At 39.8% G+C, this 26,589-nt stretch overlaps 1 protein-coding gene across 6 annotated transcripts in view; it reads left to right on the top strand.

Annotated features, from left to right (window-relative positions):
* Nucleotides 1–3,818: 3,818 nt before the first annotated feature.
* The window catches only part of ZDHHC8 (zinc finger DHHC-type palmitoyltransferase 8), a 221,144-nt gene continuing 198,373 nt past the window's right edge, over nucleotides 3,819–26,589 (top strand). The window contains exons 1-2 of one of the 6 annotated variants that reach the window (XM_039505780.1): nucleotides 3,819–3,920; nucleotides 4,237–4,341. In XM_039505780.1, coding sequence (XP_039361714.1) covers nucleotides 4,238–4,341 — 104 coding nt within the window. In that variant the 5' untranslated portion in view covers nucleotides 3,819–3,920; nucleotide 4,237. Of the gene's footprint in view, nucleotides 3,921–4,112; nucleotides 4,342–26,589 lie in introns of those variants that run through there. The other 5 variants (XM_039505779.1, XM_039505784.1, XM_039505778.1 and 2 more) reach the window with 5 other exon arrangements.

Raw genomic sequence — 26,589 nt, 5'->3', positions numbered from 1 at the left:
CATAGGGTGATGTATCGTGTGTCCAACATAAATGTAATTAATTTTCTGAGTTTGACGTGTCACTGGGAAATTTTCAGAGCTCTATGCACAATGCTGATCAGATATGAGAGTTGCAGATTGAAACAAGACTACAATGCAGGTCTGTTGTATTTTTTTGAAGCAAACAGTTTAAATACAAATGCTATTTTCAAAGCAGCAATGTAGTGGTCATGTTTTTCCCCTGCCCCCAACTCTAATTTGTTTAAATTTGCCTAATTTAGAACTTTTCAGCAGCCACCTAGAAGATGGACACAACATTTTACTAGTAGTGGCTGTCTAGGTGGAAGTCTGGAGACTTCAAAGTACTTTAGAAGATTAAGAAATACTCCTACACTGTTCACCACTTCCTTCTTTGTCAACACTCACTGGATTTTGTTATTAAGTGAAAGACCTCAGTTATCTTAAAAATAGTGCTGTCAAGCAATTTTAAAAAATCAGTTAATCATTTGATTAAAAATTGTGATTAATGGCAAAGTTAATAAAATACCATTTATTTAAATATTTTGGATGTTTTCTACATTTCTCCAACTATATTGATTTCAATTACAACACAGAATACAAAGTGTACAGTGCTCACTTTATATTTTTGATTACAAGTATTCACACTGTAAAAAAATAGTATATTTCAATTCAGCTAATTACTGTAGTGCAATCTCTTTATCATGAAAGTTGAACTTCCAAATATAGAATGATGTACACAAAAAGCATTCAAAAATAAAACTTAAAATTCTAGAACCTGCAAATCCACTCAGTCCTACTTCTTGTTCAGCCAGTCGCTCAGACAAACAAGTTTGTTTACATTTAGAGGAGATTATGCTGCTCGCTTCTTGTTTACAGTGTCACCTGAAAGTGAGACCAGGTGTTCTCATGGCACTGTTGTAGCCGGTGTCACAAGATATTTATGTGCCATATGCGCTAAAGAGTCATATGTCCCTTCATGCTTCAACCACCATTCCAAGGGACATGCATCCATGCTGTTGAGGGGTTCTGCTTGATGATAATCCAAAGCAGTTCATGTTCATTTTCAGGTTCAATGACACATGTTCATTTTCATTATCTGCATCAGAGGCCACCAGCAGATGGTTGATTTTCTTTTTTGGTGGTTCGGGTTCTTTAGTTTCTGCATTGGAGCATTGATCTTTTAAGACTCCTGAAAGCATGCTCCACACCTCGTCCCTCTCAGATTTTGAAAGGCACTTCAGATTTTTAAACCTTGGGTCAAGGTTGCTAACTGTAGCTAACTTTAGAAATATCACATTGGTACCTTCTTTGCGTTTTGTGAAATCTGCTGTGAAAGTGTTCTTAAAATGAACATGTGCTGAGTCATCATCTGAGACTGCTATAACATGAAAACAGAGCAGGGTCATACTATTCTCCTCCAAGGAGTTCAGTCACAAATTTAATTAACGCATTTCAGTATTTTTTTTTTTTTTAACGAGCATCATCAGCATGGAAGCATGTCCTCTAGAATCATGGCCGAAAAATGAAGGGGCATATGAATGTTTAGCATATCTGACACACAAATTTCTTGCAGTGTCAGCTGTAAAAGTGTCATGCAAATGCCTGTTCTCACTTTTTGGTGACATTGTAAAAAAGAGGCCTGTAAATGTAAACAAACTTGTTTGCCTTAGCAATTGGCTGAAGGAGAAGTAGGACTGAGTGGACTTGTAGGGTCTGAATTTTTATATTGTGTTGTTTTTGAGTGCAGTTATGTAACACTATGTAAATCACTTTCACATCAAAGATTGTTCTATGGTACTTGTATGAAGTAAACTGAAATTATTTTGTTTACAAATATTTGTGAAAATGATCAAAAATAATATGCTTTGATTGCAATTGCAACAGCATACCATATATATTAAAATGTAGAAAAACATCCAAAATATTTAATAAATTGTAATTGCCATTGTATTGTTTAACAGTGCGATTAAAACTGATTAATTGTGAAAAATTTGAGTTAACTGCAATTAATTGATAGCCCTAATTAAAACTCGTTTGATACCTTTTAGAATAAAAAGGGATGTAAAATCAAATAGTTTTAAGAGGAAAGAGAAAGTTGCTAGCTGATATTCTGAGATTTCATAGTTATAAATCAATAATTTCTCAAAGTAGAATTAGAGGATCTGGTTGGTAGTGCTGTATGCTGCCATGTAGCAGTCTTTGGTTTAACTTCTTGTCCTTGTTCTTATTCCTCAGGTTCCCATGGGCTTTGAGTGCTGCATAGATACACAGCAAGCAAGTTGCTTAAAAGCTTCCCTCTATCCAATTGAAATGTGACACTGAAAGGTGTGCAGTCCCATTTGCCTGTGCAGCTTCATCTCAATCTTATCTGATCAATTTGATCTAGTTCTGAAGGGGGAGGATGGTAAATTTTGAAATACTATGGTGATGAAGTGATGGATGGTATAGGTCTCACCAAAGGGAACCTCCTGGTCATTACATTTCCTCCACTCATCTCATGTCTCTAAAAAAGAGAGTTACAGATTTAGCCAAATGAAGGCTTTAGGAAAAGCTTATACTCAAGGAAGAGCTTCAGTTCAGGTGTGCTGGGAGGGCAGGTTAATTGACTGAATTACTTTAAGCTGCTGCACCTTATTTGTAATCAAGAGCAAGCTTTTTTTGTTAAGCCTCTGGGAATCTGCTCTTGAACTTACTGGGAAATCAGGTATGTATTTGTCCTCTTACAACGAGCAATATTAATATTCACCTGACCAAAATTGGGATGTTTAGTTTCTAGCTACTAGTGTAGCTGTACTAGTGCTATCCTATAATGTAGAGAAGGAAAGCTGTTATTTGTTGTGGTGCAGTCTACTCCTGGTCAAAGCAAGGTAAGCTCTAGCAGTATACATTGTGGTCTACAGGAAGGGTATGCATTGGTGCAGCTATAACTTTAGCTGGCCACTGATGACAAGAATGGGGGCAAATATCCTGTGTAAACAAGACTTTTTAGATTTTTCTTTTTTACTTATAAAAACCTAAATGGCCTTGCATCCAACAAAGACCACCTCTCTCCCCATGTGATACTGGCTCCACTGTGACCAGTGAGGGTACTTGACCTTGAACTCCTTTAATATGAACCAGAGGGAGCTGCTCACAGCAACATTCTCTGTATAGGACCCTTTGGCAAACTTTCTGCTGTCCCCTTAAATCACATATTATTTGTGCCCCTTTACTGGCCTGGATGAAACCCCTTTAAACAACAGTACAAACAACACACTTCTGGGTTAAGTCATTCATGCAAAAAGTAATTAAACTTCCAGGACACTCAAACAATTAGCGGAACCTAGCAGTTGTTTGAATGCTGAAGACCATGATTCCTGGTTTAATAGTCAATCAAACTTGGGTCTGTGGTGCTGGTGGTCTTCCTTACGGGCCCTAATCCTGCAAACTGTTTGGCACAGAAGGACCCCTCTAGGCAGAGCCCTGCTGAGTTCAGAGGCTTGTCCATGAGCAGCAGCTCACAGTACCGAGGCAATAGTATGTGATATGCAAGTCTGGATTGTGTTGTGCAATCTGATCACTGACTAACTTTTGAATGTCATGAAAAAGTCCCATAGAATTTAAACCAATAGGGTTCTCTAGAAATAGTTAAATCGATCCTTTCCACATTGGTTCAAAAAGCCTCTCCATCCCTATAGCAGGAATATAGGTGTCTACTGAATTCTAAAGGAGGGGTTAAAAAATTCTATAGAACAATTATCAATTCGATAGGACGTTAGGGAGGAGCGTGGTAGGAATTTGCGTATGTGGTGTTTTTAATCCGTAGCTGGATGCCTGCTTGTATTTGTCCACAGCACGTTCGTGGCTTGTCTGTAGCCTCTGTTGTGCAGAGCATAAAGCTTATGCATTGTGCTGCCTCTATTTGCACCGCAGTTTTGACTGTACGTGTTTGTACGCTAAGTGTCTGTGGTCCTGCGTGGCTTAATGCTGCGTGGAGCGGCCGCTCGCTCTGTCTCCGCGCAGTTCTACCTTAAGGGGCTCGTTGACATCAGCTGAGTGGGCTGGCCTGTGTGGGTGGGATTTCCTGTGCTGGAGGTCAGCTGTTCTCAATCCCTCTTTCTCACTCCCTTTCTCTCTGTCTCGTCCCTTCTTTCCCCCTCTCCCTGCCTCGCCGGGTCCTCGCATCTCTCTCTCCCTCCCTTCCCTCCCTCCCTGGTGCCTCTTGGGTTGGAATACATAGTGATGTGTTACCTACAGGATGCCCAGCAGCACTGGAAAGAGGTTTAAACCCACTAAATACATCCCTGTCTCCACTGCAGCTGCCTTACTAGTGGGTTCGACTACTTTATTTTTTGTTTTCACGTAAGTAAAGCCGGGCTTCTCTCTGTGGAGGGTCTGGACTGGGTGACTCTGGCTGCGGGGGGGGGGGGCAGTTTGGCTGGGGTTGGGCTTCCACTGTCTGGGTTGCTGTGGGGTTCGTGGCTTGACAGCTCCTCAAGGCCCCTGACGCTGCTGCTGCTCCTGCTCTCCCCACGCCTCTTGCTATCCCTCCCTGGCTTCTGTCTGCAGAGGTTTGTTCTGTTTCCCAAGCATAAAAATGTGTCTGACTGTTAGGGGGTTTATTTGCCATGAAATGGTGGCGCTCTCAGACTCTGGCAGCTGCTGCCTGTGCACACCAAAGGCGCCAATTAACTACCATCCTCTCCCCCTTATATGCAAATAGAGTCAATTTGTGTGTGTGAGAGAAATATATCTGCAGAGGTAAAATGATCTTGTGCCATTAGAAATTAAATCTGGCCAAAGTCTGGGAGGCGGGGGAGAGAAGTGACCTTTTTGTATTGAAAATATCATGGGTTTCTGGGTTTTTGTTTTCTGTTTGGTGTTTTGTTTTTGTTTTGTTTGGTTGGTTTTCTTTATCAGCATCTCAGAAGACAACCCCCCCCCCAATAATTGATGTATCTTTTTACGTAACTGTCTCTGAAGCTTCAGAATCTGATATACAGACTTAGGTTTTGGTTTGTGTTGTTTCTGCCCCCCCTCCCTCTGCAAATCTTTCTTTTGCTTATTTCTTCTCCCCTCCCCCCATTAGATGCAAAATTATGCTCTGGCTCTGAAGACACTGGCTTGCAGCTCTCCAGTAGTCATATTAATATGTGAGTCGTGTCCTGCTCTAGCTCTCTCTCCCCTCTCTTTATGTTAAATTGAGTTAGAGACTGTTTAACTCTATTTTTGCTTGAAATACTGGAGTTTGCTTGCAAAGGTATTGTTATATTTTTTTTCTATAGAAGAGGTGTCAGAATAACTTAATTCAAGTGTATGTGTTCCAAACTGTCTTTATGGGTTTGTTGTAGTTGATGCATATTCCCTCTCTTCTAGAAATGAAAAGCTTCTTACATGGATATGAACTAGAAGATTCATACTTCATTGCTTTATTTTGAAACTTTTATGTATGATATTTTATCATGGTTGAATTTTAAATTGATCCCAGGAAAACTCAGCACTGCAGATTGCCGTTTAATGTTGGGAGTATACGCTTGTGTCTGCTATCTGGATTGGCTGTGATATGATTTTCAATACTGTACTGTACCAGCAGTTTAGGGTGTACATTAGCCTTTGAATAATATTAAGAATTTCAGAATAAGATACAAATGTTGGTTATATTGTGTTTATAGAAGGAGCTTTTGACGCTGGCACAAATGCCTTTGACCATAACTTTCTTTATTTTTATTAGTGCTTTCAGTTAGAAGAAATTGCCAGCTTTAATACTGTCCTTCCTTGTGACTGGCACTCTAAGAATTGCTGCAAGCTTTACAGGCCTGCCATTCATCATTTGAGTATCTAATTATAGTTGATTGTACACAGACCGACCTAGACAAAGGTTGTTTTTATGTGTTAGATTTGGTTCAGATATTTCAGACTGACATTGGCTTTTAAGAAGTCTTCATAGTTCCATGCCCTTGAACCTTACATACTAATAGTCTCTGTGATGTTCAGTTCTAATTATTGAGGGTTCGGGGGAAGAAAGCTTACTGTGACTTTTGCGCAAAGTATGCTTGCAACTTAAATGATCTCTCAGTACTACCATAATGTTTCACAATATCATAAGCAACAGATGTGTATACAAAGGGATATGACCATTGCTTTGGAAGTATGAGTATATATTTATTGGGTTGAATAAGAGACTTGGAACATAGTGCTACGAACAGTCGATGACTAAGTCTTCCTCAGTCAAGCTTACTATAATGTATTTAATATATACAGTCTCGTAGCATCTATTTGTGCTAAGAGGGAAGTATCCTTATTTTTCCATTATAAGAGAATGAGTTGTTTTTAAAGTCACCTTTACTCTATTGTATACATCTAAGTCTAGTTATTTCTACTATTATTGAACAAGTCCATTCAGATAAATTATTTTTAGGCCCTCACCATACTGCAGCTTGAACCAAGCCAGCAACAACTTAAAAAAATACAACCACATAATTGTTACAGTTGTTACCAGGCTTCCAATGCACTTTGCTTTTTCTGAGCATAGTTCTAGTCCCAGAACACCCTTGCCTGCTGGTCTTATAAATGAAGACTTCATGGAGTAGCAAGTAGGTGTGACTGGACAGGGCCTTAGATTTGTCATTTGTCACACCAGCATGTGCACAAACAAGATCAGTTAAATAATTGGTTTTCCATCTTCCACTAGCTTTTCAATAAATATTTTTCTTGGAATACAAACAAGTTTTTTGACTTGCATTGGATAAGTGAAGGTAGAGTCCGTGTTTGGCTTCTCCAACAACTCTCTCTCTTCACCTTAGTAGCTTGTTCTACAGATTTTGGCAGCATCTCTGCAAGGCTGGGATTGTGAACCAGATCTTTCTCTCCATTGACTTTAGTGGAGCTCTGATTTACACCAGCTGAGGAACTGATCCTAAATGGCTAAACCTTAGCAGGATTGAATGTCATAAATCCAAATCGTAACATGAATATGTCAGCTGGAAGGGTCCAGTTTTAAGATTTTATCAACACTTCACTATTTCCTTATTTAAAACTTCCAATTCTTAAGGCAGATATTCCTGTGACATGAACTTCGGTGCCCTGGCAAGACTGACTAATTGATTGAGGTCGGAAAGCAAATGTTCTTGTGTATTACACCAAGTTAACATATAAATCTGTAGTTGATGGATTTTCTTTTGTAGAAAAGCAAAGTTTGTGTTGTAAATGGCTTGTGTAGTTTTTGTAAAGTCTATCCATGAGGAAGTTTGTGTGGAAGTTTGGTTTTTTTCATGAGAGTATCCAGTTTTGAGAGTTCAGTCTTAATCTTTCCCTGTTCGCTGTATAGGATGTTGATCAGGTGGTTTCAGAGTTTCTTTGAGAGTGTGTGGCACAATCTCTCAGCATAGTCTGTGTGATATGTAGATTGTAATGGATTTTTTACCTTTAGTCCTTCTGGTATGATGTCCATCTATTTGCATTTGGAAAATGTAGGACATTGTAATCAGGATCTTAATCTTCCTTATGTTGGGAATCTAATAATTAAGATAATCTGACTTTGGTTAAACATGAGAATACTTTACCTAGCCATCTATCACTTCCAAGCCACTTACTGAACTACTATACAGAGAATACTGAAAACACTTGAGAGTAACTTTACTCTTATGAAAAGTGCTGAGAATGTGAATGAGACCACTCAGGTGTCTAAGTGCTTGCAAGTTTAAGCCTTATGTCATTAGTAAATGTCTTCCTCCACATGAAGAGCTCTTTACATTTTAAAAATGAAGGCCAGTCTAAGCTTTTTACTAATTGAATTTTTATTTTTTAGCTTCTGTCTAAAAACTTTGCTAAATCATAGAATGGTAGCAATTAAAGATCATTTAAAATACACACTACATAGACATTGGCATTAGCGTTATTCCATGGTGCTGCTAATCAATTGTACTCTTATGCTTTAATTCAGGCAAATTCCATTATGGATTTTTTTTTCACTACTATTTTTTAACCAAGACATGTAGGGGTGTGTGTGTGTCTTCTCCCCCCCTTTGGCTCTTTTTTGAGAAGAGTTAAATTTGTTAATCAACAGAATACAATATTTTTCTTAACTTCTTTCATGAAGGATGGGGGTTTTATGCCTCTGATTACAGACCAGCACGATGTAAACATGGGGATGTTCATCCAAAGAACCAGACTTCTGCCATGAACTCTCACCCCTTTATGTATTTTAAATTGCATAATTGAAGTTATACAATTAAGGGTTTTATACTTTACCAAAGTGTATGTTCTGTAAATGCACAACTGCATACAGTGAAATGTGATTCTGTAGTGAACAGAATGGAAAGAGGAAGATAACCAATCTTATTTTTGCCACTTATTGCAGTTTTAGTACTGAATGATTTGAACTTGTGGATTTTTAGTCTGGTAGCTTTGATAATCAGAATTGCAGGTAGCACAATATGCTAGGAGTGCAGGGTCTTAAACAAAATAGTGTGGCAATACATGTAAGTGCAGAGAAGTTAGGAAAAGCTTTGAGTTCTCACACTGAATAGTAAACATCAGAAATTTCTGGTGGTGCCACTTACTGAAATGGAATGAGGAATCCTTGTGGCACCTTGTGTAATCCTGGTTCTAGGAACATTCTGTGACTCAAACACCTTTTAAATCATGGCAGGAACATGAACCTTAATAGAAAGACGTTGCAGAAATGGTGGTACTGAGATCATGGGTCCCTTCTGCAGTAAAACTTGTATATTGGGGTTTAAACAAGGTTAATAAAATGGGAGAACTTTTAGTAAAGAGAAGATTCAAAAAGTGGAAACTCATTCAATAAATGTCAAAGATAAGACTTCAGCTTGGTTTTTATAGAGAGGAAATAAATGGAATGTACTCATAGGTGTATGCAGCAGACATTCTGGGGCTGCAATCTGTGGCTCAGACTTTTTTTTTTTTTCTTTTTACAGGACCATCCCAGAGAAAATAGACTTAGACTAAGTGGGATGCAAGGAGAGAGAAATTTGAAGATTGGGTCACAGTAGGAGTGAAAAGAAAATAGTGACCATCTGAGTTAGAGATGGAGGGGAAACTGTTAAAATGTGGAGTTCACTACCTCTAAAATCTGCTTAGGGTGGTTAAACGAACTAGTGGCTTAATGTTCTCAGTGAAAAGTCCTCTTGTGAAATTCACTTCTCCCGCTGGTCTGATAGCCTGTCTGGTCAAAACCTAGTAATTGCTTTTTGCAGAAAACTTCAATTGTTTTCTAAAAATGTATTGTGAAAATTTGATTTGGTTTTCCTCCCTCTCCCACTGGTAAAATGGGAAGGGGAAAATACAATTTTGAACAAATCTTTCACAAATTTTCATTTGACTGAAAAAATGGTTTAAGATGTTTTGAAATGAAAAATTTCACTCAGCTCTGACAATTTCTAGAGGATGGTGGAGGATGTAAATACTGACTTAGTGTGTAGTTATGTCTCCCTCTAGTGGATTGGCCTCTGCCCAACAGCTTGTTAGGTGCAGCTAAAAGGAGTTCTTGGGTATTAGCTCTCCTTTAGCTCTCTTGGTAGCAGCCTGTGGTTTTGGTGCTGAAAGTTCCAGATTTACTGCAGCACGGGTGGAAGTTCCTTATCCAAGCTTTTTGTGTCATCTTTCTTCTTTGTTGGAAAAGATGATAGCTGTTTGAGACACAAGACACATTTTACAAATCTAAAAATAAAAAATGGTTGTCCCCTGCTACCTCTATACCCCTAAGAGGACATCTGATGTTGGTTATCTGATGCTTGATTAACTCCTTTCCTTCCTCACACCACACACTTTCTTTCTGGAAAAAAACCCAAGATCCTGGCATCCTGTGTGCTAACAACCTCAGAACTGTTTTGCCTGTCTGCACTGGATTGTGAACTCCTTGAGACCAAGAGAATGTGTGCTCTAAATGTACATGTGGTGCCTCCCACCTGGTTAGCACTCCATGATTAGTCAAATACAAACATTTCTGCAGTACAGTGATTAAAAAATGGAGGGATGCTGTTTTGATGGGAATAGACAGGTGTAGTTAACAGGCCCACTTCTAAATGTGTGGGTCTTTTTCCACCACCCTTGAAGAATTGCTGTTGCTATGAGCAAGTTAGCTATTAGCTTCAACTTCAAAATTGCAACTGCCTCACCCAAACAGAGCTCATCAATCATTAGTCTTGAGCACACTGTTTTCTGCACCTTCTTAAGAAAGCATCAAGGATGCTGACTGGAATAAAATTAGCTAAATGTTTAAGCTGCTTAGTTTACTGGCTTGAGAGCTGAATTCTAGCATTCACATTCAGGCCATATCTACACTAGGAAAACAGTGTTAGCCATGTTTAATACAAGTTAGCTAACATGTTCGTCTGAGTGTAGTCAAGGTAGTTGTAATTGTAACATGCTAGCTGCTCAAGGGGGAGTTTAGAGTTTACCTTGATCAGTTAACACACACTAACTACAACTTGCCTTATTTACACTAAGATGCTAACATCTTAAAACACCTTTTTCCTAGTGAAGATAACGCCTCCATGGCAAGGACCTTGTAGAGCAGTATGGAGGTTTAGTTGTTAGATCTGATCTTTTAACCATGTCTTCACTACAAAAAGTGTTCTTACATTGAGACAGTTACCTTGTCTCCATTAAGATTTTTATATGAAAACCTCTCAATTAATGTAGTAGATGCAGATGCTGGTTAGGGGGCATAGGGTTAACCTCTATTAGTTTTTACCTCAATACAGCTATCTGTTCTGTGTTTCCAGTGAAATTTTAAGTTGTGATCACTATCTAGATGAAAAACACACCTCTTTTTGCAATGAAGACCGTCTCCGATCTCCTTCCAAGTAAATTTTCTGGCACCTCTGTCACTTCAAAATCAGTAAACAGATACGAAATAATGACCGTTTCCTATCCTCTGTCCTCCATTGCTTACTTTAAACCAAGAAGTTTAACAGGAATGTCCTCGCATTCCTTTCTTGTCTGAATATTGTTAATTTCCAGAAGCTAGCTTCTGCCACACCCAGGTTAGCTTTATTTGTGTAATGGCATTGTCTTATTTAGAAGATCATAAATCTTTCTAAAGAGTATAAAATTTTCTAGCAAGAGTTTCCAGTATTTCTTCCCTTTTTTTTTTAATTTACAATATTGACTTAAAATTCTTACTCCGAGCCCAAATATCTTTTCCTGAAAAAACCACACATCCCTGCCCATTGAAGCTGTGCCAGACAAATCCCTACTATAGATGCAGCTTGCTGTGCTGTGGAGTGAGTGCACCAAGGTGTCTTGGCACCTCTCACTTTGCAGTGTGCACAGCAGAAAACAGCAGGAACAGGGGACTCACCAGCTGCCCTGCTGACCCCGCAGCCAAGAGGAGAGTCATGCTAACACTGGTTTGGGGGGAAAGGCTCAGATCAGAAAACAACTAGATCCTTTCCGGTTGGGTGCGCTTGGGTGTGATCTGGGCCTAAAAATTAGGCCTGAGTTGCCTTTTCTCCAGAGCTAAAAACATGCATCTCTACCACTTGAGCTAAAGAGTCCGATTCTCCAGCTGTGGGGGTGAGGGCATAAGATCCTCCTCTGCAGATGAGCTACAGAGGGAGGGACCGGTAACCTTCACCTGAGTTACTCTGACCCTGCAGGCATGCAGAGTGAGATTTCAGTTGGCATCAAAATGCATTTGTAAAAATGTTCTACGTAGTTGAAAACTAGTTGAAAGCAGACTCATACTTGTACAATGGATTGATCTGCACCACAAGTTGCACTAGTTTAACAAAAGGTGTGATATACAAAATTTAGTTAAACTGGTGCAAACTACTGTGTGGACACTTGTATTGGGTTAAAACTGGCCATAGCAGTACAGCTTGCAACTGTGAATTTAGCAATGCAAGCTAAATTACTATAAACCTGGCTTAAATTAATGTAAGAGTATCCACAGCTAATGCTGCACCAAGTTAACTAAACTGGTGTAAAATAACACCTTTCCGTTAAAATGGTGCAACTTCCTGTGTAGATAAGCACTATATTTAAAAAAAAAAAAATCTTAAACCCAAAAGGATTCTTGCTTAATATGACGTTTAACTTAAAATTAACTCTCCGGCATAATTACTAAAAGTTCTAGCCTGAGATGATACTGAATCATGTGCATCTGCAAATGTATTATAAGAGCTTTTAATCTCTTATATTCTGAAAGCCTCTTTGGTGGCAGGTTTGTTTTTCTTTTCTTTTTCATGAGTGAGAGAGAGAGTGCCTTCCAGTTGGGAAGATAAATGGAATGACTCTGGAAACGGTAAGGTCTTTCAGATGGAAATAATCAAGGTGTAAATTTTAAGGCGTGCCAGTGTCTCTGACATATGTTTATTTGTATCAACCCAAAGAAGTGCCCTTTTAAAAAGGCAAAATAGTGGCAGTTTTATTGTGGGTTTATAGGTTCTATAAGATGACACTAGCCAGCACTTAGCCTGGATTTGTGTCTCACATGACATCTCAGTGGTAAAGTCCATTTACCTAGAGTGTGAAAGGTGATTTTATAATGGACTATAACATGGGTTTTTTTTATAGCCAGTTCCCATGGAGTCTATGGCTCTTACTCATGTGCAGTCCAACGGATCTAGTATGCTTGGTTTTCTTTTTGAGGAGCAGAAATCCATTCACGTGCAATAATTAACAAAGTCTATGATCAGTGTTTATATGCTCTTGTGGACTAAGAGGGAAACGGACAAAACATTAGGGCCTCTAAAGGTGAAAGTTTTATCCACAGTTGAAGGCAGTATGCAGCACACATGTTTAAATTCTTCATTGACAGTAACAAATAGCTAACACTTAACATGGTACTTTTCAGCCATAAACTGTATAATCAATATTATCCCCATTTTATAGGTAGAGAGTTTGAGGCACAATGGTGATTTGTCCAGTGTGTCACAGTAGAGGCTTGTCCACACAGGGGAAAAATTCAGACTAGCTAATATAGAATAGCTATTAAGCTAAACTGCAAAAAGGCTCTATTAGTATGGAATAAGAGACTATCTACACAGACATTGATGTGGAATAGCTATTATGCTTTAAATATACATCCTAGCTTTTTCACACAACTTGCCTGTAAATTTTCTGTGAAGACATGGGAACACTCAAGAACACTGTTCTAAATTCACTTTTAAACTATATAAACCTCATCAAACCCTTGTTTGGATGCTCCTATTCAGAATTAAAGTGACCTTTGGAAATGTATTAAGCTAAACTGAATTAAGGCTACTTTAATTCTGAATAAATGTCCACATTACATTCACACCTTTAGTTAATTCATTATTTTTTCTTAGTACACAAACCCTTTAAGAAGCAGAGTCAGTCTTCCTAATTACGCAGATTAGGTCTTCCATCATTTGTAGAACCTAGTTACTTGACAAGACTATTTCCTGTGTGCCCTCTTATTTTAAGTGTTGTTTTTCTCTTCTCTACCACCAAGAGATGCATGTGGACTGAGAAGAGACTATATTAATCTCCTTTCAGTAGCTATTTTTAATGCAATCCTCACTGTGATATTGGAATGCTAATCTAGTTTGAAAAGTCAAAATAGCTAATCTTATGAAAGTTATCTCTGCATGTTGACTGTAGCTGTGATTGACCAACATGTGCAATTTATGTCAGTAGCAAGTTCCTTTAATTTTCTTAATGAACAGAGATTAGGAATCTTGAGGCATACAGAAATAGAGAGTAAAACACAGTGCTGTCTGAATTAGATGAGTGTAAGCCTCTAGTGTCTGTACTTGGTTATACCAAAGACATTTTTTGGCTTAGGGTCTTTTATGGAATATTAGTTGACTTACAGTCCATGTTTGAAAACTATGCTGGGCATGCTCCCTTTGAACATTTTCATAGAGATTGTTTCTATTTATAAACAGCCTGGGAACAAGCTCCTTTGGTCTCTGGGTAATGTAAACTACAAGGGTTGCTCATTCAAAACAAAATAATTCTTAAAAATTGTAACTAATTCAGAATTGCAAGGTCCCAACTGTCTTAAGGTTTGTCTACATGGGACAGTTGCTAGTTTTACGGTTATGTCCTTGTGTGAACATTGAGTGGCTTTTCAGTGTAGCTTATACCCTTTTCCCAAGTGATTTGATGAAAAAAGTGTCCATGTAATGCCGTATCTGTCCTATATATCTGTTTGAATTCACATATTGGATTATGTTGAACACTTTCTCATGTAAAAAAAGGCCTTAAAAGTTTAATGGTAGCATTACATTGCTGCAAGACTTTTGGAGCTGAACATGGGGAGTGCAGTAGTAGTGATGCAGCAAAACTTTGGTGTCACTGCTCCGGTGTCTGTTTTTATTTTCCCCCCCCCCCCCCCCAATCAAGCAATGCCAGGTGAAATTGATCTAAGGCTAGACAAGTGGAGTTATTACACTCTCAATAGGTATCTTAAATTACACAAAGAAAAAACCCGTTTGGTGAATTTAGTCACCAGAGAATATATAATTATGAATAAAGATACATTGACATTTTATCCACTTCTGCCAAAAAACCTTACAATCCATATGGTAATAAAGCATATAATAGTTTGACACAGTACAGATAGCCTGCTTCCAATTAAAAGGAAACCCACTTAGCAATGGGAAAGACATTTTTGCGAACATCTGACTTGGTGATAATAAAAATCAACTCAGATGACTAGACAACAGTATCATGCATGTTACATAAATCTTCAGTTTGCAATATGTGTCCAGATGGAATATTTCATTAGCCCCAGATTGCTCTCCTACTACTGCAAGTAAAATATGCCTAGACTAAGGTAACAATTATTGGGGCGTAAACTACTTATTTATAGCTGGATGTTAATGTACACATCTAGTGTAGATATCACTGGGAATGCTACCCTTTATCTCATGTGTACTGGCTGCAGATATCAAATAAAACTTGTATTAATTCAATTTAGGAATTATCTTGGGTACTTTCAATCATAGCTAAATAGTAAATACTTTATTTTGTTAATGATTTCACATTTGGAATCTATTATTAACTATTTGAGATTTACTCTTATGTTCTGAGGCTTCCCAATGGCCTGAATCATACTGGAGATAGTGGGAGAGTCAGGAGTTCTAAGGCTAAATCCCTGTACATTAGTGTGAGAACAGCTGCTTAATACAGAAACTTATTAATTATTTTACCATACCTGTTACTGTCTACACTAAAATGTCACTTTGGCCAATGTAAGTTGCCCACTACACCGACTTAATAACTTCACCTCCATGAGAGATGTAGTGCTTAAGTCATTGTAGTTAGTTCAAAGCAGTGTCTGTGTATACACTGCATTGCTTACATCACCTGTTGCTATCCAGACCCGTAGTGTGGGATAGAGGGGAGGGGATGTGAAGGAGAGCCCTGGCAGCAGGGCTCCATCTGTCAGTGACCCACAATGCCAGTTAAATCAGTGTAAGTGTTCTTGGTTAGGATGCGCACCACCGATGGAAGTAACATAGTGTGGACATTAAAAATTGAATTAATCACTGTGGTGGCTGTATGTCGACTTAATTTTTCAGTGTAGACATGCCCTTGGTCTAATAGTGTTGTTTTTTTTTCCAAACACTTCCCAGTAAAAATAACCTTGCTTTGTTTTAGTACTTAACATTTCAGTGCTAAGGATTAATTCCCTTATCATGCACTTCACTAGACAAGCCTCTTCCACACATGCCAGAACAATCTGAATTGCAATTCACAAGGTGGTGCGCACTTGATTATTGTCAGAGTAGGAGCATCTTCCTCCATTTGGAAATGGCTTTGAATTAACTGCTCCTTTCTATGTAGTAGGAGTTAACTGCATTTTGCTACAGAATTATCAAGACTTGACAATTTAGGGAAAAGTTACTGATACCTTGTGAAATAACAATACTTTAAGCGGCTTCGGTCTGTTTTGGTCACACATTTGTTTATGTTCAGGATTGTTTCAAATAAGTTATCGAGGCAGTTTGCTGTTCAGGCAAATGAAAAAAGCCTGTCTCCTTGTTTAGATCTGTAGATAATCTATGCAAGAAAGCCACTGTGAATTAAGAGGCTACATACCATGAAACAGTCCCTGGCCATATGTATAGTGAGAACAAAACTAGAGTTGGATTATTCTCGTTTTGGTTGTTTAAGGCTCTGATTTCACTTTGGGGAGAGCGTTTAATGTAGTATATGCAATTAAACTCTAGAACATCCAGTTCCAACATTTTCTTACAGAGCAGGGTGTAAGTTTAGTGTGCTGAGCTTGTCTGCTGCTACAGGCTCTAGATATTGTACACGTCAAATCTGCTGCAATGAGTCGCCTGCTGTTGCAGATGAGAGTAAACTACTTATTTATTTTTACTGTTATCTCATTGCTGATAAACCCTTGCAAAATAACCTGAGACGAGTGCTTTTTTTAACAGACTGGTGTAAGATTAAGGATCAGGGTTGGTCTCTCTCTCTCTCTCTTTCTCCCCCACCCAATCCACTCAGGCAGCCTGGAAAAAAAGTCAGCAAGGATGCTGCTGTTCTGCAGTATGAGAGCAGAATGGTGGTGCCTGTACACTCAGTAGTGAGGAGAGCCACCTCTTGCAAAGATTACTGTTGCCAGCTTCTTGACATTTTATTGCAAATCCCATGAGACTTAATGATTTCTTTTCCTCTTAAAGCCCCAGCTCCTGGAGATAGTCATTTATGTGAGAATCTCTGCTTTCATTGAAGAGTTGCACACCCTTATGGTTGGAGAGACAAGTTCAGAAGTCTGACCTGAGTGTATCTTACAAGGTTAAAACCCAGAAGCCAAGAATCTAAAGCTTATTTTTAATAATCTTGTATTTTGGTGTTTTTAAAACAAGCAAACAAAAGAACCCACCTGGGGTTGGTAATACTGATGTTGTCAGGCCTTCCTTCCATGGGGAACAGAAGAATCTGCCATCTCAGGCCTGGTCTACACTAAGGAGGGGGGGGGTCGAACTAAGGTACGCGACTTATTCGCGTAGCTGAAGTCGAAGTACCTTAGTTCGGGCTACTCACCCGTCCAGATGCCATGGGATCGAAGTCCGCGGCTCCAAGGTTGACTCCGCCACCGCCGTTCGCGGTGGTGGAGTTCCGGAGTCGACCGGAGCGCGTGGGGAGTTCGAACTATCGCGTCTTGATTAGACGCGATAGTTCGAACTCCGAGAAGTCGAACTCTCCGCGTCGACCCACGCGGTAAGTATAGACCTACCCTCAGTGTCTTATCTGACCCCATTTGGTTCACTGTCTCTACATATTCAGCCTGCAGGGAAGCAGTGGCCTTATTTGTGTGTTAAAAGTGGAATTTGAACCCATGACTCCATACGGACACCAGACTGCTCAGTAGAGGGGAAGACAAAACCTGGAGTCTGGTGCCTTACACCACTTGGGCATTGTATACCCTGTAGGGGGTTCCGTATGCAACCTTTTCTGCACCACGCAGGCAGTGAACAAGTCGAAGCCATCACAGCCAGTTAGAATGTACTCAATTTGCATATGCAGTTCAATTGGCTAATGTACTACACTTCAGTATTACTGGCCTCTGAGGAGCTAAATAATAAGACAACAGAATATGATATTTTGATAAAATGTTGAGGCAACTTAGTGCACTGCTGACAACAAACTAGGATTGACCACTGAGACCCACCACTACTGGATCATCATAGATCTGGGAGTGTTCGTGCTAGTGTAAAACATTATTTTTTAAGAGAAAGACAAACATGCAAAATTAAATTAGAAGTGAGGTTCTATATATAAAATTAAAGTAATCCCATACAACTTTAAGTTGAATTTGCTGAAAAAAGGAGGGGTTTTCCAAAACCAGGCCTGCCTCTGACAGCCAGCAGACAGGGTTGATGGGGAAGCAGTAACTAGCCAAACTTGTCCATTTTAAGCATCACATTGTTCAAAACAAACTCTTCCTTTAAAAAAAAAATTTAAATGCTTATTAAATCAAAACTTTCCCTATACTCGATGTACTTCACCTGTTCTGATATAAAGATTACATAAATTATTTGACAAGGACACGAAAGAGGGAATGTAAATGACAATTTAATTTAAAAAACCCACAGGAGACTAAGTTTTTGACGGGCTTTATAGAAGAACAATTTAAGCAATCACATTTGTGTTTAGGGTCTATATTAAAAAAATAATCAATTATTCAAGAGAGAATATTTTGCTATTAGTTTAATCCTTGTGGATTTTTTACAGTGTGATCCTAGAGAAGGCAAAATACAAAACGTTGTTTGAGAGTTTTATTGAGCAGTTATTCCAGTTTTCATCCTGACACCTATGCTTGTCAAAGATGCCATATTACTCTCAGCGCTCTTGACAACCCCATATAGCCAGTTTTACAAAATCTATTTCTAATATGCCTTTCTCTATGGTATGTGGTTTATGGAATGTTGTCCCTCATCCAGGGTAAAATATTTTGCAATGATATGACTTTGTACTGTAAAATAGGGAAAGGTATGGTAAATTTTTACCCAGCTGCCTTACGTCGACCTAACTCTAGTGTAGACCTGGCCTAAATGTTGCACTCCAGCTACAGACATACAGAGGTACCAGAAATTACTTCAAGCACCAGATTTTGTTAGAAATGTTCAGCATCCAGCCACACCCATTTAGGCACCTAAATAAGTGACAATTGGAGCTGCTGGGTAAAAGTTCTGTTGAGAATCTGGCCCCTGCTGTAAGTACTGAGCACACTTGGGCTATGTCTACACAGCAGTTAAAATGCCTGCAGCTGACCCATGCCATCTGGCTCTGGCTGCGGGGGCTGTTTCATTGCTGTGTAGACTTCTGGGCTCCAGCCCGCACCCAGGCTTTAGGACCCTGTGAGGTGGGAGGGTCCTCGAGTTTGGGCTCTAGCCTAAGCCTGGAAGTCTACACAGCAATGAAACAACCCTGCAGCCTGAGCCCCGCAAGCTCGAATTGGCTGACACAGGCCAGCTGCAGGTTTTTATTTGCTGTGTAGACGTACCCTTATAAATCTAGCCCTGGGGGAAAAAAGTTTTCACACTTAACGTGCTGATGCTGAATGCTTCTGCACATAAGTATGGAGGAAGTTTTGTTTTCTTTTAAATACAATGTTCTTCACGTTTTGCTAGGATGTGTCCCAGCTAGGGCATGGTGTTTGACAGGTGAATGTCAATGACTGCTGTCTACAGATTCTTCCAAGCAGGTTCATTCAGTTACTGCCAGTGGGTACAAATGCCATTTTAAACAAGTGGGAAACTCTCTGCAGTGCATTCCTAACACACGAACTGAAGAAGACAGACTGCACTGAACCCCTTCTACTTGTATGTTTTTATTTCATGTCTAAGCCTCTGTCCTGCAGTGAGCTTCACCCAAGCAGATTCCAGCATGTACCTGCATGGAGCCTTGCTGATTTAAATGGGAGTCTGTGAGCACAGGGATCTGCTGGTGCAGGACTGAGGTGTTAATCAGGACAGCTACCTAAACAGGAAGATAAGACATCCCATGGGATATCTCAATTACAGGGACTCTGGTGTGTGTGTGTGTGTAATGGTCATCTTTTAAAATGGTGAAGCAGCTGGTTATGACATCTTTTTCAAAGAGCCACGTTTCAGTGTGCTGATATGGTTCTTATGCATTCAGATAGGTTGATTAGTGTGGATACAGATGACTTTCAGGGGAGGCTTTTAAATTCCTCTGAAAGTGTTGGGTCATCTAGCTAGTCTAGGTCAGTAATGAATGAGTCATTATCACCTCTTTTCATTGGCTGTGAAATGAATTGTGGTTGCAGTCCAGTTCCCAGGGGACAGGTGTTTAAACCAGCATCATCCTTGGCATTAATTAGCAGTTTCAGTAATAATGCTTAGCACTTATACACCATAACTGCAAATGTAATCATAGGGAATAATTCTGAGTCAGCAAAAAGACAGTCTAGATGAAGCATTTCTAGAGAAGGACAGTCTTTTGATTCAATCACTGACCTTCACAGGATCTGGGTTTGATTCCTGTCTGATCTCAGGCAAGTCACTTAATCCAACTTTAACTCAAAAGTGAAAATAAAAAATAATTCACCTAAACTTTTATTCCTTTAGTAGTCTATTGATGCACAAATGTGTGTCACTGCCAGGCTTTTTGTACAGCTGATGCATAGAGTCCTGGCCAAGATGCTGCTATGAGAGACTTTCTTCCAAAGGCTCTGACCTCTGGTCTGCACCCATTCACTGTATGCCAGAGGCCAAGCAAGAGGGCCGTTAGTACATCTTTCTGCTATGATGCATCTGCATGTTTTGATTTTAATGTGTAAATCTATATGGACGTATGAATGGGGAGATGCCTGTATCAAAATTTCACCAGTTACCTTTAAATATTTTATGTTCTAACACTGTAGTTATTAAACATTCATTTATATCATTCTAGACTGGTTAATTTTCCATGCCAGATTATGTTTCTTGCATTGTATTACAGGGCTAGTGGGACAGATTTAATCATAAGATCTGTGGTTCAAGAACAGCAAAATTATGATCCTTTTCCCCAGTCCGTTGTATTTGATTTACAATTCATTTCTGATAAAGGAAGAACAGTTCTCTTAGCTGGATTTTATATCGCTACATACTGGGATCCCCAGTAGCGGCTGGGTTGTGTTTGGAGGGTGGGAGGAGAGGTAATGAGATCAGGTGTTATTGATAACTTAGCATAGGCCATGTATATCCAAGTAATGAGAATAATGTACACCCTGGTTCCTATAGAAATGTTACTTTTTTCTGTAGGAATCGGGGATGTGAAATCCTAAACCTTATTTAGCTTATTCTCAGACTTCACGAGTCTGCACTGTAAGAATTAGTTCTAGTGTTAATTTCATGCAAAGGACTGGTATTCTGTGAGTGAAGGTGTTATGCTTCATGAGCTGGACACATGTTGACACCTCTACTTTTGTCCCTTTCCCCAAATCTGTCCCATCAAACAAGGTAAAAGTAATTTAAAATACATGGACACAAACATCTCATTATCTTTCACTTACTTTCATCCTTCCCATGCATTCTCCACCATCCCCTGTCTATTGTTTGGTCTCAGCTCTGATCCTGCAACTGGAATCAAGTAGATCGACATCTGTGCCTGCCTAGAACCAGCTGCTGGGTCAGAATGTCAGACTGTAAACTGTTGTGGGCAGGGATCTGTCTTTACTTGTTACTTCCATATGTAGAGCTCTTATGGCATTAGCAAGGATCCTTGTGTAGTGGGAGGTCTAGGGATATTTATTTATTCTTCACCAAATATTAATGGTAAGTTACAAAATAGCATTTCAGCAAAAGATGTAGAAACAAGTATTTTGGAGCAGCTTTAGGTTCTCTTTATCAAAGAGCTTGCAGTTCCCTTTTCAAAGCAGGTGAAACAATCCATTAAATACTGTGCAAGAACAGTCATTAGGTACAAACCATTGGTAAGTTACGCTCTGAAAAGAGCTAAGATCTCAAACGGAAACAAGGTACTTATTCAAAGGACCCAGGTGAAAAGTTTAACTCCATGTATTGCACCAGGACTATTTTACCATAGGTCGAACAAGCAAGCTTTCTTTTCCCATTGTAAGAATAGCTGCTGCAGTCAGTGGCTACTGACCTCTCCCACCTGAGAGAGAGAATCTTTTGTAACTCTGACCCACAATCTGTCTCGAACCAGCATTCCTGTGTCTCTGACCACTGTAGGCCATACCATCTTGGGATGAGATCTTGTTGACTCACATAAGTAAAGCAGGATTGGGCCTGGTCAACTTGAGTGGGAGACCACTGAGAAAATTGCTATGCTTTTTATAAGGGGTTGAACCCTAGAGGATAAACTGCAAGAGAAAATTAATGCATTGTTAGAAGCACTGACAAGATGACTAAACCGGGCTGCGTGTGGACCAACCTACAACTAGGCTACCGTGCTCCTAGTTTGACTCTCAAGTATGTGCAAACTTTTATCTTCCCTGACTCACCAATACTGGCAAAAATCTTCTTTAATTGTATGTAAAGTTTCAGGAAAAACATCCTTGTAGGGTAGAGAACTTGCTTATGCCTTGTCTACACACAAGAATTGCAACAATTGAACTACTTCAATTCAGAAACTAATGTTGTTAAATCAGTGCAAACCTCCTATGTGAACACTTAAATTGCTTTGAGTCCCTTATGTCAGTTTAGCCTGAGGTCTGGTCTGTGCTACAAATCTAGGTCAATGTAAGTTCACTGGTGTCCACTGAGTTATGCATGTGTCTGCAGCTGACATAAGCATCCTGTTACAGTGATGCAGTAAAACCCCTCTCCAAATGAAGCAGAGCTATGGTTGACCTACTTAGGTTGACACATTGTGAATGCAGACTATGCATCACCTGTGTGGACTCTAACACTCCTCCAGCAGCTGTCTCACAATGCCCCTGTCCTGTGACAGTGATTTCTCTGGTCAGTTTTTAACTCCTTTGTCTATGGGTCATAAAGATGGAAGCCACCTTCCCCTTTAAAATCCCTGTGTTTTTTATGAAGTGCCTTTTCCTCACATGTGTTGTGTGTATCTGACTGCCAAAGGGACCTTGCCTGCTCCACGCACAGAGAGAGCTACTAGAGGCACTCCTGCCTGGAGCAGGTGAGAAGTATTGGATCTCCTTGGGCTGTGGAGAGAAGAGGATATGCAAGCAGGCTGCAGACCAGCTGCAGGAACATTGACATCTACAAGTAGATTGCAGGGGAGATGCTGGCAAAGGGACACGGCAGGGATCAGCAGCAGTGCCATGTGAAAGTGAAGGAGTTATGCCAGGCTTACCATGAAGTGAGGGAGGGGACAAGAAATCTGGTGCTGCTCTGCAGAATGGTTCCTTTTTACAATGAACGGCATTCCACACTGGGTAATGACCCCACCGGCACTTTGCCAGTGACTGTGGATACCTCAAAAGGGCCTGAGATGAAGACCCTTGCTATGACCAGGGGTGGAGGGGAGATATGGCTGGGGATTCAAACCGTGCGGTGAGCCAGGACTTGTTTGAAACTCCATAGGAGTCTATCCAGGTCCACCAGACAAGCGCAGATGAGCCTGTAGGTGAAGGGGATGGGAGCTCAGGTAAGTGTGTATATGCATTATTCCTTGCAATGGTGGCTTTTTTTCCTTTCCCTCAGTCCTAATCAACCCCTCTTTTTCCCCCCCCACTCCCCTCTTGCCTTTCTTCCCCATTTTAAAAAATGGCACAAAGCTAAGACAAAAGTATTGACTTTTATTTTCTATTCTTATACAAGTAAAGCAATGAAAAGTTCAGGGAATAAATTCAGAGAAGGGTTGTATGACGTTCTGGTTACACAGTCCACGTCCTATCAGTGCCCCGTGCTTGGGTAAAGGTAGAACAAACCGAGGTAGGTTTGACGTCTGCTTTTCATTTCTTGGGCTAGGTGGGAGGGGCCATACAGAGCAGTCTGTTTATCTGAACAGGGATGTCTTTTTTTTCCTCTTGAGTTATCTCAATGGAGCTTTCATGAGAGAGACGCTGCACTCCTCTCTCCTTTTTTTTCTAGAGGTGGCAGCCTTGTTTCTGTCACTGTGATCGGACACTTCCCCATGCTACTCTGCAGCGAGTTCAGCTGTTACCATTGCAGTAAACAGGCTAGCAGCACGCAGGCTGGGGCAGCTTTGGGATGCCAGTAGCAGCTGAGTTCTCTGTGCCTTTGTTTCTTACCAATTCAAGCCAAATTGATGATATAAGGAGCTCTTAAATCAATTTGAGTGTCTATACAGGGGCATAGCACCGATTTAATCAACAGGTTCTAAATGTAGGTAGTTAAATGAGTACAGTTTTTGTGTGTGTACAAGGCGTTAGTGGTTTGTAGCTTGTATGTGTGTATAATTTCATTGTTTTGTCTTCCTATCACTCATGGATTTGTTTTTTCTCCATCTTACTTAATTTTCTCTTCTATTTACAAATTATCATGTAGTTTCAGCAGGACAGACTATACACAACTTCTTCAAACATATTTTGCAAATAGTTGATATTTTCTCATGTCAAAGTTCCCTAATGTAAACCTATTATGGACCTAACCGCAGAAAGGCTCTAGAAGGCAACCCTTTCTTGATAAACTATAAGACAGGAATGTGGTTTTTGTGGATGTAAAATGTGTAGAGATCTGATGTCTATGAAGTTACTAATTTTGGAGATCCCTTTTCTGAACACATTAATCAGCACCATGCTTACAGAAGTGATGCACTGTGTCCTACATGCTTGCAGCGAATAAAATTTTGTTCGTGACAGTGAGGCTGTCAAGGTTGGTGCTATTCCAACTGCTTAAGAAAAGGTGAGGAACAGATGTACTGTAGAAACAGTCTACTTAAGAAATGAGAAAAGGCATTTCTCGTTTAGCAAATCAAAAAAAGGTAAGAGAACCAAAAATATGCCTAAACTATGGAAAAGACTGTATAGTGGGGGATAGCCTGATTTTTGAGTCCGGTGTCTTTTCTAGGCTTCTGTGTTTATAAAACCTTTGCCTCCTCCGAACTTGGGTGTGCCTGTGGCACCTTCAAGGCTATTAGAAGCAGGCTATGTCAAGAGTGACACATGCACAAAATAATTTGCCCTACCAGTTGTTGCTCCGTGGCACAATAGCCTTGAAGGGATACATCTTTAGAAAGCAGGAGCTGGCAAGAGTCAGTAGGTCTGCAGTGAATTTTTAAACTGTCTATTAATGCTCTGCATACAGATTTAGCTTTCTCTCCTCACTGCTTATGTTTCATCTGCCCTGAAGGAAACTGTAAGGTTTTTGATAAATGGAGTTCAAAGCCATCTAGTTTTACTATGTCTTCTCTAGCTTTCTGGAAATAACTTCTTGAAAGAATAGGCAGTGAATCAGCACAGAGATTTTCTGAATGCCCTGCTGTTTGTTTTCCCACACACAAAGTGCAAGCGTGTTTAATATCTAAAAGACTTTAGTCTAAGGGAAACAACAAGAAGTAAAGCAAACTCAACAGGAAAGCACTGTGTGTGTGTCCTCTTTAACAAGCTGCAGCAAATTTGAGAACAAAATGGCTGGTGTCTGTGCACATAAGGAAAGTTTAGCTTTATTTTCAGTTTACTGCTTTCAGATTTTGTAACTTCACAGTGATGTGTACCACACCTACAACAGCAATATTCGGGCTATTTGTCCTCTCTCCAGCAATGCAAATCATTTATGTCCCAAACCCATGGTAAATCCAGGCACCAGTCCTTTATAGATTGCAGCTGATAAACTGTGTATTTACAGTACAAGCTTAGAATTTTAGTACATTTTAGTACATCTTTGAATTTTTGCTCATATCAAGAGTCCTAGGAAGGAGAAACAGATAAATTTAAACACAAGTGACAAGTGGGATCACAACTGTGAATTAGCCACGAGTTTGTGCCCAAATGCATTTGGGAGTGGGGAACATTATTCAAGGACCAGTGCACCCATTCATCCTCATTACCCTTGCCATGTTTATCTTCCACCTCCGTACCAAGAACCTCATAACATACCTATTGTAGTCCGAGGGAATCTCTCCTTGGACTTTACAGGGAAATAGAACAGCCCCGACTACCCCAATTATACTTGCCTGAGGAGATCATTTGTAGGTTGCAAGTGTATCCAGTTTGTGGGGTTGATTTAAAATTTATTTTATTTATACAATAAAATAGCATTTAGAAAAGTCTCAGCAGATTGCCAAAGGGACAGGAAATGATCAACTAAAGCATGTTAATAAACATACAATACCACTCCTTATTACCACACGAACTGCTGCAGTATAAATACAGCAAAATTTCTGGTTTTACTTGTTGTTCATTTATTGTCAACAACATGCCTTGTTTGTTTCTGAAGGAGTTCAGTGCACAGTAAGTGACATGTCAAAAAGCTTTTCAAATGTAAATCGTCTTCAAAAGACATTCTAGGTTTTGGTTTTTGCTCTGCCCTCTATTTCATGAATGATGTAAAAGCCAAATTAATTTAAATGATTTTAAAGCAAACTGCTTTAGTTGAATTTTAAAAAATGTGCAAGGCAAAACAGCTTTCTGTGTAACTTTAACAGGTTTTTGGCAAAGATCATGGAAGGAAGTGGAAGTGTCTGTAAATCATCATTACAGATCTTATGAGCACTTTCAGGATGATCTAAATCCGATCGGATGCTCTTGGAGGATTTTTCTCCCCTTTGTCTTTGAGGTCTATGAGTGTCAAGTTTGTAAACTACTGCTTCCTCACATGCTGGGCCTGCTTCCTTTTTTTATTGTTCCTTGAACAGTTTTTACATGAATACACTGTCATGATATGGAATTTAGATGTACCAAAGTCCGGTAACTCAAAGTTAAAATGACTACTGGAGCTGTAACCCTGCGCCTTTGAAAATACATAACTCCTGTTCTCTCAAACTGAACTACAGTAGTGACTCTCTAGCTAAATCCTCAATCTTGGAAGGTGTGGGTAGACCTGGGTGCCAAGGTCAACCCATGCAGAGCAGCTTGGAGGATCGAGGCCTTAGGTTGTAAATGTTTATAGCTGTAACCCCTTTGGGGTTTAGAGAGCATGGCCCCTTTAAATCTTTTTCCCGGGGGGAGGGAGAGAGTAAGAAAAAAGGAGGGAAACTCCAGGATGGGGCACTGGAGCTCCAGGGAGGGGGAGAGGGAGTTGGCAGGCCCTGGAA

This window comes from Mauremys reevesii, linkage group 18 (genome assembly GCF_016161935.1).
Source record: "Mauremys reevesii isolate NIE-2019 linkage group 18, ASM1616193v1, whole genome shotgun sequence".
In the NCBI taxonomy this organism is placed as follows: Eukaryota; Metazoa; Chordata; order Testudines; family Geoemydidae; genus Mauremys; species Mauremys reevesii.
The sequence above is the reverse complement of the archived record's forward strand: the minus strand, read 5'-3'. Positions and strand labels throughout refer to the sequence as shown.